A 12925-nucleotide genomic window follows, 5' to 3' on the forward strand; every position below is an offset into this window, starting at 1 on the left:
TCATTCCGTAGCCTAAGGGTACGTTTTTCTTGACAACTCTGTGTATTATGTATTTCAGTCTCTTCTCATTGCTCTCTGGATGGGGGTGACAATAGACTGCAATATATAATATATAGTGCTATCAAGGAAAAGCTACCCTTAGGTTAGGGAGTGATCTGGTTGTGTTTTTCCCAAAGATATCAGTTACATCTGCAGTGAAGAAATGCCTCCTTTCGCTTCTTCTTAATGTCTGTTTGTGCAGATGTGGACCACCTCGCTCTCCTGGAACAGAGTCTTCTCTTGGGGTCCCTGATATAGTGAACTGTGGCTATTCTCTCTTCTGACCTGCCTGACCAGTCGGTCGTTCCTTGTTTACTTCACTTGTTCCTCTTCCTGTTCGCGTTCTCCAGCTGTGCCGAATCCTGAGCACTCAGCATTTTCCTCTACATAGTGTCTTCCTTAAAAAAATCGTATACCATATGGCTTCAGCTTTTACCACTGCACAGCTATTTGCACACTTATGTCTCTAACCTTGCCTTTTCTCCTGATCTCCTGTCTAGTACTTACAGTAATCTTATTTTCACTTCAGCATGGATGGTATGTAATTTAGTTTCCACAGCAAAATGATCCCTTCTCCTCTCTTATTTTTATTGGCACTGGGTCATTTAATTTTCCCTTTTCGTCATCACCAACATTATTCTTTGGTCTCCTACCACTGCACAAACAATTAAGATTAATCCATAGAGTTGTTAACAGATATCTGAATGCTAAATTTTTAAGGCCTTTAGAAAAGGCAATTTAAAGGGTGCTGACCAAAACTATGTTAAAAAGTTCTTATAGGGTTAAGAATGGTTTTTTCATTTATAAATGCTGGAAAAAATAGAAAGGAGAATGATATTTTGTGACATGTGAACATTGTATGAAATTCAAATTTCAGTGTAGTTTCGACAGAGACCATATGCCCTGCTAAGTCTAAAATATTTACTATCTGACTCCCTTCAAGAAAAAAGTTTGCTGACCCTTGGTTTAAAAGATTAGTGTTCACTTTATTAAAACAACAAATTCAAAACTCTAGTGTGTTCTTCAGCTTTTAAAAAAAAACAGGTGGTTACACACTCATGAAACCACAGTCAAGATACAGGACATTTCCATCACCCCCAAAAGATTCCCCAGGCCCCCTTGCAGAACATCCCTCCCTTTGCTTCCATAGCCAGGCAACTACTGATCTGCTTTCTGTCACTGTATATTAATTTGTAGTTTCTAGAACTTTGTATAAATAGAATCATACAGTGGGTACTCCTTTATGTCTGGCTTTTTTTACCCAGCATACTGAGTTTGAGATTCATTCATGTTGTTATGTGTATCAGTAGTTTGTCCTTTTTATTATTATTGGGGGTTTTTTTTCAGCTTTATTGAGGTATAATAGACAAATGAAATTGTAAGATATTTAAAGAATACATCTTGGTGATTTTCTATAAGTGTACAAATTGGCAGTGGGCCGATTTGACCCATTACCATAGTTTGTTGGACACACTGCAGACTTCTTACTGTTAGACAAAACTAATAGTAAACTTTTGAATAATCTCTTCTGCATAGGAAAACCACCCCAGAGGACAAGGGAACAACTCACTTTATTTTAGTATTGTCATTGTTATTATTATTATTAATATTATTCTACAAACTCTAGGTATTTCCAGTGCCTGTGGCAGAGATTTCTCAGAGTAAACCAAAAATGGTTCAAATTATTTTTTTAAGTACTTATAAATATAACAATATTTAAATAAATAGTCATGGTACAATTTGGCATTTTTGTAATTTCAGTTAAAAACATTTTTCACATTCAAAGCTTAATCCAACTTGAATCTCTTCTCCACTTTTTATTAAAACCTTTAAAAAAAATTATCCTCAGATTTCAAACCTCTTCTCCATTATTTAGTTCCATCCCAGTACTGTCATGACCACTTCCAGCCTTCTCTGCCCCTCAATCCCACCACCAACTCAATTTGTACTTCTGAAAATTTTCTTATCTAGGAACTCTCAAAGTAGGGTGTTGGTGGGGTCAGGGGTTTGTGTTGTTGTAACTTAAAAAAAAAAAAACTTAATTTTCAGTTCCTTCTATCTTGTCAAAAATAGTCTGGCTCCTGATAAGTAGTATCATGACTGATTAGCACTCCATGCTTTGAAACTTAACAGAAGCATAAAGAACATTGAGAGTCTCTGTGATGAAGTCCTGTAGAACAAGGTTCAAGAGGAAAAGCTGAAGGAAAAGGGACCATACCATCTGGAGATGAAATTGCTGAGGCATAACCTAATAATTGTCTTTTGATTCATGAGTATTAATCTCGAAAAAGACTGACCAAATGTTTCTCCTGTCCATAAGTGACACACAGAGAAATATGTTCTTAAATTGCAGATAGAAACTTTAGTTGTATAAAAGCAAAAATATCTTGTCTATGCTCTCAATATCTATGATAAAAAAAAACACATAGAATTGTTGCTCCTAGGACTTACAGTATTTAGAATAGACATCTTTCAAAGCCCCAACCTTGAAAGTGAAGCCCTGCTACCCAGATATTTCCGTCACAGACGTGTCTGAAGCCAGCAGACTAAGTTAACTGAACTTCTGTTGACTCTCCTTGTTCTGAATAAATCATGTCCCTTAAATTAATAAGAAATTTTAGAAGAACTTGACATAACCCATGGTGAACACTAGGTAATTACTGATCCCATCCAAATATTTTTAAGAGCAGTTGGGTGATAATTATTCCCAAAGAGTTCTAAATGTTACAATTGCACTGATAACCAATGGCCATCAAGATGACTCACTTGTTTCCTTTCCCTGTATATTTAATGCACACGTTAGATTGAAGATTCTTATTGTAAATAAGAACATTAACAAAAGCAACTTAAACTGTGAAAAATAAGAGCAGTTCAAAAAATATGAAGCAATGAAAAATGAAATTCCTACTTTTCTCACACCTGAAAAAAATGTACAAATGCATATACTGCATTTGTCTTTTCAGTTCTGTCATTGGCATAACATCCATTGTCTTTGCTGCTAAGTCACTGGTGATGCAAAACAGCAGTAGGTCAGCAGCCCAAGAGCTACGTGAAGCCAAAAACAAGAAATCACAGAAACTTCACAGGGGTGTCTACCAAGGGGAGAACAAAAGCAGAAGCTGTGAAGCCCTGTAAGGAGAAGTAGTCACAAGAAAAAGCAGCAGCAATATGCAAACCCAGTCCCAGCAGAGAAGGCAGAGACAGCCAGGAAGTCACCTGGGGATTCAGCACCAAACAAGCCTACCACCAGAGGGGCACAGACCCAGAAGAGCAGAGGCCCAGCCAAGAGTGGATGCTTCACTCTCCCATAAGAGAGTCTTGGCACATGTAATGTATAAAACACAAAGACTGAGCCAAAACAAAATTTTATTGAGCAACTACCAAATTACCTAACTATAGTGAGAAAATTAGAGGACTAAAACGAACACTTGCCTGTCCCCACTCCATCGTACTCTCTCCCACTGATGAAACTTAAACACCAGAATTTCTTATTTAACAAATATTTCTTAAGCTCCTCCTGTGTGCCAGGGACCATGCTATAAACTAAAAAGTACAACAATGAACTAACTGGACATAATCTCTTTCTTTCTAGGAGGTTACAATTTAATGAAAGATATTCTTTTTGTAATCCCAAATTTGTAATTTTTGAGTTGAAAAAAAAAACCCTAATTTTAATGAAGATTTCATTCCTCTAAGTCCTTTATCCTGCATTGTTTTGTGCTCTTTCTTAGGCTATCCAAAAGATAGGTGGTTTTGATTAGGCCATTTGTAGGATTACACTGCCTATTTCTTAACTATTTTTCATAACAGAATTAGCATACACCTGGAGATTTTGAAATTGCACATTTTCCCTGGGTCTCCAAAAACAATATTCCTATTATTTTAATATCTTTGTGCTTCAAAGTTTTAAAAACATAGAAAAGAAAAACAGCATTAATAAACGGTCCCTGTGTCCATGTTCCCTTTATTACTAATATACTGACAAATTTGCTTAGACTTTTTTTTAATAATTATTATTTTTGGAAAAATAAATATTAATTGTAAAGAATTGAAACAAATAATAAAAATATAAAGATTAAAAACTTTTAAAGTCACTTCAAACTTCATAAGTAATCCTCATAACTATTAGGTGACTATAATGATGGCCAGGAATTTTCCAAATTTGTTAGTACAAACCACAGATCCAAACAGCTTAGAGAATCCCAAGCAAAGAAAAATATGCCTAGGCATATCATAGTCAAACTCTTGAAAATCTGAGTAGGAAATCATGAGGGCAGCTTGGGGATGCGAAGGGAACATTGTATTCAAGAAAATAATGATAAAAATTAATACCATTCTCATCAGAAACTCTGGAAACCAGAAGACAATGGAATGACATCTTTAAAGTCCTGTAACAAACGAGAAAACAAAACCTGTTAACCTAGAAATCTACATCTGGTGAAAATATCCCTCTAACAGGAAAGTGCAGTAAAGACATTTTCAGGCAAAAGCTGAAAGAATTATTTTCAAAAAATCTGAGCTTTAAGAAATGCTAAAAAGAACTTATGCAGGTTGAAGGGAAAGGGAAATGATATAAGAGAAATCCAATTATATGGAAATTAGTGGAGAACACCAGAAAGAGTAGGACATTAAATATAAAGGATCATTTAACAAAACATTCCTACTTTATACATATGTATGTCATTTTGTCTCAAAGACTATTGACTATTTTAAAGTAAAAATAACAACATTAAGTGAACATCATTTCAGGCATCTTTCTAGACATACTAAATATGATTGGATGCCTAATTATAAATAAAATTTAAATAATGTGACCATATTATAGTTGCTATAATATATTGGGTGGGCCAAAAAGTGCCTTCGGTTTTTTAAGTAAAAATAAAAGACACATTTTTCATTTTCACCAAGAACTTTATTGAACAATGTATTCACTCTTTTGTTCCACTACCGTCTGCCATTTTTCAGGCAACTTCATAATTCCAAAACTTTTTATCTTTTTGAGCAAAGAACTGTTCCAGGTGCCTTTTACAGTCTTCCAGGGAATAGAAATTTTTTCCATTAAGAGAATTTTGTAAAGACCAAAATAAATGGAAATCCGAAGGTGCAATGTCTGGTGAATACGGCAGATGAATCAGAACTTCCCAGCCAAGTTGTAAGTTTTTGCCTGGTCATCAAAGAAACATGCGGTCTTGTGTTATCCTGATGGAAAATTATGCGTTTTCTGTTGACTAATTCTGGACGCCTTTCGTCAGGTGCTGCTTTCAGTTGGTCTAGTTGGGAGCAGTACTTTTTGGAATTAATCATTTGGTTTTCCGGAAGGAGCTCATAATAGAGGACTCCCTTCCAATCCCACCATATACACAACATCACCTTCTTTGGATGAAGAACAGCCTTTGGTGTGGTTGGTGGTGGTTCACTTCGCTTGCCCCACGATCTCTTCCGTTCCACATTGCTGTACAGTATCCACTTTTCATCGCCCATCACAATTTGTTTTAAAAACGGAATATTTTCATTACGTTTCAGTACAGAATCGCATGCGGAAATATGGTCAAGAAGGTTTTTTTCGTTTAACTTATGTGGAATCCAAACATCAAAGCGATTCACATAACCAAGCTAGTGCAAATGGTTTTCAGCGCTTGATTTGGATATTTTGAGTATGTCGTCTATCTCCCGTGTTATATAATGTTGATTGTTCTCAATTATTGTTTCGATTTGATCTCTATCAACTTCAACTGGTCTACCCAAACATGGAGCATCGTCCAGCAAGAAATCTCCAGCACGAACTTTGCAAACCACTTTTAACACTTTCAGCACCTTCTCCATACACTGCACAAATCCTTTTGAGTGTTTCAGTTGCGTTTTTACCTTTCTTGAAATAATAAAGCATAATATGTCAAAAATGTTGCGTTTTTTCTTCCATCTTCAATATTAAAATGGCTACACAAAAATTCACCAATTTTGTTTTCTTTTTTTAAATGCATGCTGATATGACAGCTGTCACATGCAGTCTAACAAAGTTGTCTCAAATGAAGTTAAAGACAACTAAGTGCTACTAGAGCCATCTTATGGAAAAAACCAAATGAACCTTTTGGCCCACCCAATAAAAAATTTAATTTCAATTTATTTGAATTTGTCACAAGAAAAACTAAAATGGAAGAGAAATAATTGTTGAATAGCAAAAAATGCTTCTACACCGCAAAAGATATACTAATCATCACAAGAAAGATAAAGGTCTCTCTTAAGAAAAGAAATTACAAATACAGTAAAGGATTGGAATCACTGTTTTTTATGAGCTAGGTGTTTCAATTTTATAGTGTCAATTGACTACATACTATAAAAGATGATAAAATCATCAATATTCAGAGCTCCTCCCATTTTCACTCTTCCCAACCTTAAGTATTTTTTTGGTTAATATTATACTTTTTACATTGTCTAGACTTAACATTTACATTTGAATCTATAACTGTAATTCTGATAGTTTTTTTAAGATTGGTCCTGTATCTAAATGCACAGATGCAGGTCCTTTTACATGATCCTTTTACCATCATCATTACTGAATTCTGTTTTTTCCTTGGTATGGACAATTCATCTCTTTGTTAGTTATATTTTATCATCATGTAGTTTGGGTTGTAAGTTTTTTTCCCCGAGAAAATTTATTAATGCTGCATTCCCAGTATTATTTTTATGTTTGGTAATTTCAAATGCTGTATTGGCTGGGTATAATATTCTTGAACCACTTTCTCCCACAGAACTAAGTAGATATTGCTCCACTGTCTTTTTTTTTAAAGATTTTTTTTTTTTTGACGTGGACCTTTTTTTTCTTAAGACTTTATTGAGTTTGTTACAATATAGCTTCTCTTTTTTATGTTTTGGTTTTTTGGCCCCAAGGCATGTGGGATCTTAGCTCCCCCACCAGGGACCGAACCAGCACCCACTGCATTGGAAGGCGAAGTCCCAACCACTGGACCACCAGGGAAGTCCCTCCATTGTCATTTAACACTAAAAGTTGATGTAAAGAAGTCTGAAGGCAGCATAAAATTTACCACTTATTAAGAGATTCGGTTTTTTCCCACTGGAATCTCTTAAAGTTTAAAACCTAATAAGGCTATGATGTGGTATTAAAGAATCTGTATCAAAATTTCCAGAGTACATGGTATTATACTTTCAATCTGCAGATTAAGTTTTTGTTTTGTTTTTTTTTTTTCTCCAGGAAACTTTTCTTGTGTTAGTATTATATATTTTTATTCATCTTCAGTTACATTCATTGGATTCCCTATTTCAAGGATAGCAATTTCCAATTCTTGAGTATTTTTCTTACGGAGTAGCTTCTTTAATTCCTTTAATCTCTCTGGTTTTTTTTTTAGTCTTAATTCATTGGAATTTTATATTAGCAAAATCTCTTCCTTTATTTTCAAATTCTCTGAGTCATGATATGCCTTATCCATAATCAGTTCCAGCTACTGACAGCACAGTTGTTCATCAACTCTCATGGCATTCGTGAGATATATGGTGTCTGTAAAACCAATCCCTCATTGCTTGTAGGTCTCCAGCTTCTTATTCCTCAAATATTTAAGTGCTAATACCACTATCAGATTTATATTTTAATATCTAGACTGATTCAATTCTTTGTGTTTTAATGGCTAGCGAGACACTATCACCAGCATATTTTTATCACATATAATAACTCTTTGCCAGAATCTAAAATAAATATTAGAAATAGAGGCCATGTGGAGTCAATATGTCAGGTTGCTGAACACATTCAAGTCAGGATTGTTGAGAGTTCTTGCTGTGTGGGTGTGTCCATGCTCACTGTTCTGTCACACTAGCTCCAACTGGCTGTGCATGCAGGCCAGCATTCAGAATGCAGACAAAATAATGAACTAATATTTCACTTTATTTAGAGACAGATAAAATTAAAGGAATGAGCCTGGGCAGCTGTTAAATGGGTTCATTTAATGCATTGGATAGTTTAACCACTTTCCTGTAACCTGAAGAAATTATGGGATGGGAGAGGCAGAGACAAAAAAGACTGCTGCCTAAGACTGTGCCTTTAGTTACAGTTTGATACCTGGTTTTACCCTCCTCTGAAATCTTTTTACAAGTCCTGCGAAGCTTAACTATTCTTAGTTGAGAGTTGTGTATTAGTCCTCAGAGGGGATACTCAGATGAGGTCTCCAAATCAGTATGAAGCCCTGAGACTTCACTTCCTTCAGAGATAGACAGCTTAATCAGCTTCCCATTTTACCCACTTCTCCTCTGCCATCACTTCTCGGGAAAATTTGGCAAATGGCAATGTTGATTCTTTCCCACCTCATACGGAACCAACATAAATTTTTGAGGTAAGCAGCCAAAATCTTCTGTACTTATTTGCTCCTTCAGATGTTAAGAGTATTTATTAACTCCTTTAGATCATTTTGGTCTCGTTTGTGTCTCACTGAACGTTTGCTAATAAGTTTAAATTCCTGAATCAAAAGAAATCCAAGGTTGGCCAATCCAGATACAATCTAACTAAAGACTTTTGAAAGCATTTTTCATCATTGTAGCAGGAGACCCAACAAAATAATCAAAACAGCAATGCACAGAAAGAATTTCCTTCTCTGTAAGCTTTCACTAAATAAGGAAAAGGAAGGACAGATGAATTATATACGTCCTGCTTCTGGAACAGTTAACCTATTATTTTGTAGGATATTGTTGTCTTTGTGAGCAACTTGGGAGTAGCAGCCAATGTTCTATCCTTGCATCTCATTATCTGGCAGTGCACATAGGGGTGGTCTGCAGATTGGATTGAATAATTGAGATTCTAGATTCTCTCTTAAAATTCTTTTACAGAACATCATACAAAGGAGAGCCTGAGATTTAACATACAGCGTTTGGAATAGGGACTTGTTTTCACTCTGAGGTCAGAAACCTCCACAGCTGAGTACTTTGGATAATGAAGGTCCTTTTTCTATATTCGCCCAGCCTGGGCTGGACACAGGCACATGTCATACAATCTGCATTTAAACATTCTTTTCTTTCCATTTTAACAGTGTTTATGTTTCCTGGCACACATCTAAAAGATTCAAAATATTTACTGTATATGTAAATATGCTTTTAAGGAAAAAAAAAAACATGCAGTTTTCACATGCAAGTTATTTTCAGCAAACAGTTCCTTCTCTGAAACACAAAAGGCTACATATAAAAACAAGAGAGAAGTGCTGTTTTAACAAATGAATCCTTGGAGATGGATTTTTAGGACTTTTTTTTTTCCTGATCCAGCTTTTACCCTATCACTTAGTAACGCTAAGAGAAATCCTGAAATAAATCGGTGACATTCTCACAGTTTTTAAGGCTGACAGTTTAATTTTTTTCCTGTTTTGTCTGTGGCCAACATAATTAGGTCATACCCATGTGAAAAATTACTTGTACAAGAAAAATTTTGGATGTGTATGTGCTTTCAGGAAGATTTGTTTCTGCTAATGTACATGACATCATTTGCACGTGAAACTAATTCACTTACCCTACGTAATTTAGAATATTAATGTTGTTTCCAAAAAACCAAAACGAGCCCAATTCAAAAGGGAATGAATGTTTCTGTTACTAATTTTTTATCATGGTTAGAGTAATTACATTTTAAAATATTTTTAGCAGGTAAACCACTGATTTTAAAACATATTTGTTAATTACATAGACTGGATGCCAACTGAGGAAGGGGTCATTCCAGTAGAAAGAGGAGAAAGGCCTAATTTATAACAATATTCCAGAAATGGCAACAGAGATCAAATGCTAGCATGCCTACCTTGCAGACTGTCCTCTAATTTCATTTTACATTAAAAGTTAGTTGTAATTCTTGTGCCTTGAGGATTTTCTAATAGACTTTTTACTATTTATACCAGTAGATACAAGTTTTAAGCCCACAATATTATTTGCTTTACTGCTTCTACACTGCCAGAAATATTAGGAGCTATGGGAGAATGCAAACTTAAAAAAAAATGACCACACTTATTTGTGTTTTATGAAGATCTTGACATTAACTCCTTTTCTTCTTTAACAAGCTGAGTGTCTTGCTTTCATTTTTGTGGATTAATTTAAGAATTTTAGTAATTAAGGAGATTCTTATTTGCTTCCAAAACTTAAACACCAGGATTAACAGACACAAAAGGCACAATTTAACATATTTTATTGGCTGAGTGTAAAGGTCAAAATTACCAAGCTTTGTAGAAGCACCATTAGAAGTATACAGTAGATCCCTTGTAGAAATCATGAAGGAAAGCCAGTGTAGGCAGTGTCTGGAACACAATTGTAAAATGTGAGTTGCTCTCTGTGACGGAAGCAGAGCAATTGTCAAGAGTTTGACTAGGTTGCAAAAGAATTTAAAGGGCCTGCAGATGTTTAAGAATGCACAAGATAGCTTTGTCCTTCTCATGTAACGTTTACTGAGAAGCAAGGCATGCTAAATATTAAGCAATGCATACTGAGTCCCTACCCAGCGATTTTATTTCCAGCTGAGATAAGTAGGTGAGATATTTAAACAGAATTAGAAGGCTTAATTAGTGCTGCCCTTCCCTGAGTCTCCAAGGTGGCTGGAGCATTACTCACCATTTTGCTAAGAAAAAATAAATGAGATTAAGTGAGATAGGTGGGAAAAGACAGTAATTTTTCAGAAGGCAAGAGGTTTGCCCTCTAGAACAAAATGTACACAGCTAATCAGATATACTTCTGCAATTCTGTTTTCATGTATTCGTCGAGCTAGATTCAGAGTTACTGATGTTCTAACCAAGAAAAAAATGACTTCTAAGTGAGAGAGCAGTTTTCTCAAATGACACTGAAGAACTTTTGTGACATTCAGAAATTTACAGTGGCCTGTTGGTAGACTTCGAACATGTTCTGTCGTTCCCAGCTTTGGGTAGCATTTGGAGAACACTTGTAGAAAATCAGCTATGCTTACAATCATGTTTATTCTTTAGCTATGGTAGCAGGACTTCCTTTAACATGCTAGTGTTCTCTTCTTTTGCAGGGACTGTACGTTTTTGTGGTTTATTTCATTCTGCACAACCAGACGTGTTGCCCTATGAAGGCCAGTTACACAGTGGAAATGAATGGGCACCCAGGACCCAGCACAGCCTTCTTCACACCCGGGAGTGGAATGCCTCCTGCTGGAGGGGAGATCAGCAAGTCTACCCAGAATCTGATCAGTGCTATGGAGGAGGTGCCTGCCCTTGCCCTTTCTCCTTCTCTGTCTCTCTCTCTCTCACTCTTTGATACACAACCTTTCCATTTTATGGAGTGCAAGTTAAATGGTGCCGAGTAACTTTTAAATCCTTTTCCTACTGACATTCTCTGATCTCTGGTATTTGCTGTGCTTACCATGGTATCATGTCTGTTATCTGAGTCTTTTTCCTCCTTGCTTTGTGAGCTCTGTTAACCAGCAGTTTGTACTGGGAGGTCAGAGCTCTTTCTTCAAAAGCTTCCTAATTTGTTACGGCAGTGACTGAATCTGCTTCAGAAATGGTTTTTCAAATACTGTTTCTTCCTGAAAATATTTTCACAGCTCTCTTCCTTTACTCATGCCAATCCACTACTTCAATCCCAGCAAACAAATAAACCTCCCAATGTTCTCCCTCCACGTCATTTTGGGCTCTTGTGTCTAAATCACATTGCCACCAACCTCTCAGTAGTGCCGCCCATAGCATTGGTACCACTGCTTGTATTTTGAAACATACCTGAAGACATTTGTCCAGGAAGAGATGGTAAACAGGTCCCTGACAATTTCTGCAGTGCCTGAGATGCGCTTGCCTACCATTCCTTACACAGCCCATGTTAGTGTCTCTGTATTAAAGAGCCAAGGGGAACAGTATTTGTGTTTGCATCCTGAAAAATGGCAGGAAATCAAAGTGCATATGTCTGAAAAGAAAACAGTTTATAGATAGTTAAGTAGGTAAATAGATAATCTACCTGCTCAGTGATATTTTTTTGTCTTCCATGTTAATTTAGAAAATAATTTTATTCGTGTCAGGTGAAAATTAAGGTAAGTGATCACAAATAAAGTACCATATTTAAAAATCTTGATATGTGTTTAGTACCCTAAAGTGTTCAGCGATCTAGTACCATTTCTATATCCCGTAAGCTCTTAGAACTGAATTATTTTCGCATCCCAGGTGATAACAATAGAAACAGATATTTTTAAGATCAGCAGTGTGGGAGTAAATCTTTAAAAAAATGGTTTTTGTCTCTTTACTTGGCTACCCAGTTTAGCATTTGTCTAGATCGGGACTATACATTAACCATTAACCATGTGTGTCTGTTTAAATTTAAACTAGCCACAATTACTGAGAAGCAAGGCATGCTAAATATTAAGCAATCCATGCTGAGTCCCTACCGAGCGATTTTATTTCCAACTGAGATAAGTAGGTGAGATATTTAAACAGAGACAGATAAATATTATATTCATTATAATATATATAATATTATATTATATAATTAATATATTAATTAATTAATATATTAATTAATAATATATTATATTATTAATTAATAATATATTATGTTATAATATTTTATATTTATATATATATAATATATAAATAACGTTTAAAATTCACTTCATCAGTCACCCTGGCCACGTTCTAATGCTCCATAGCCACACGTATCTGGTAGCTGCCATAATGGAGAACAAATATCTAAAACATTTGTGGCATCGCAGTGCTATACTGAACTGTACTGAACCATCACTGTGTTGAACAGCGCTATTCCAGATGTCCCGCTTCTTCGTGAGATCTTTGAAGGTTTCATGTTCTCTCAGATTTATTTCTCCAGCCCTCAAATCACTTTTCTCAGTGCGAGGCATCCCCGCAGTGTCTCAGAGAACCTTATTATATTGGGAGGCAGCAGCTGTGACAGTTCAGTT

At 35.7% G+C, this 12925-nt stretch overlaps 1 protein-coding gene across 1 annotated transcript in view; it reads left to right on the plus strand.

Annotated features, from left to right (window-relative positions):
* ADGRV1 (adhesion G protein-coupled receptor V1) overlaps positions 1–12925 on the plus strand; it is a 540475-nt gene that overhangs the window by 516033 nt on the left and 11517 nt on the right. The window contains exon 89 of the mRNA XM_057540356.1: positions 11036–11227. Coding sequence (XP_057396339.1) covers positions 11036–11227 — 192 coding nt within the window. The remainder of the gene's footprint in view (positions 1–11035; positions 11228–12925) is intronic.

The sequence above is a fragment of the Balaenoptera acutorostrata genome, chromosome 2 (genome assembly GCF_949987535.1).
Source record: "Balaenoptera acutorostrata chromosome 2, mBalAcu1.1, whole genome shotgun sequence".
NCBI classification, from domain to species: domain Eukaryota; kingdom Metazoa; phylum Chordata; class Mammalia; order Artiodactyla; family Balaenopteridae; genus Balaenoptera; species Balaenoptera acutorostrata.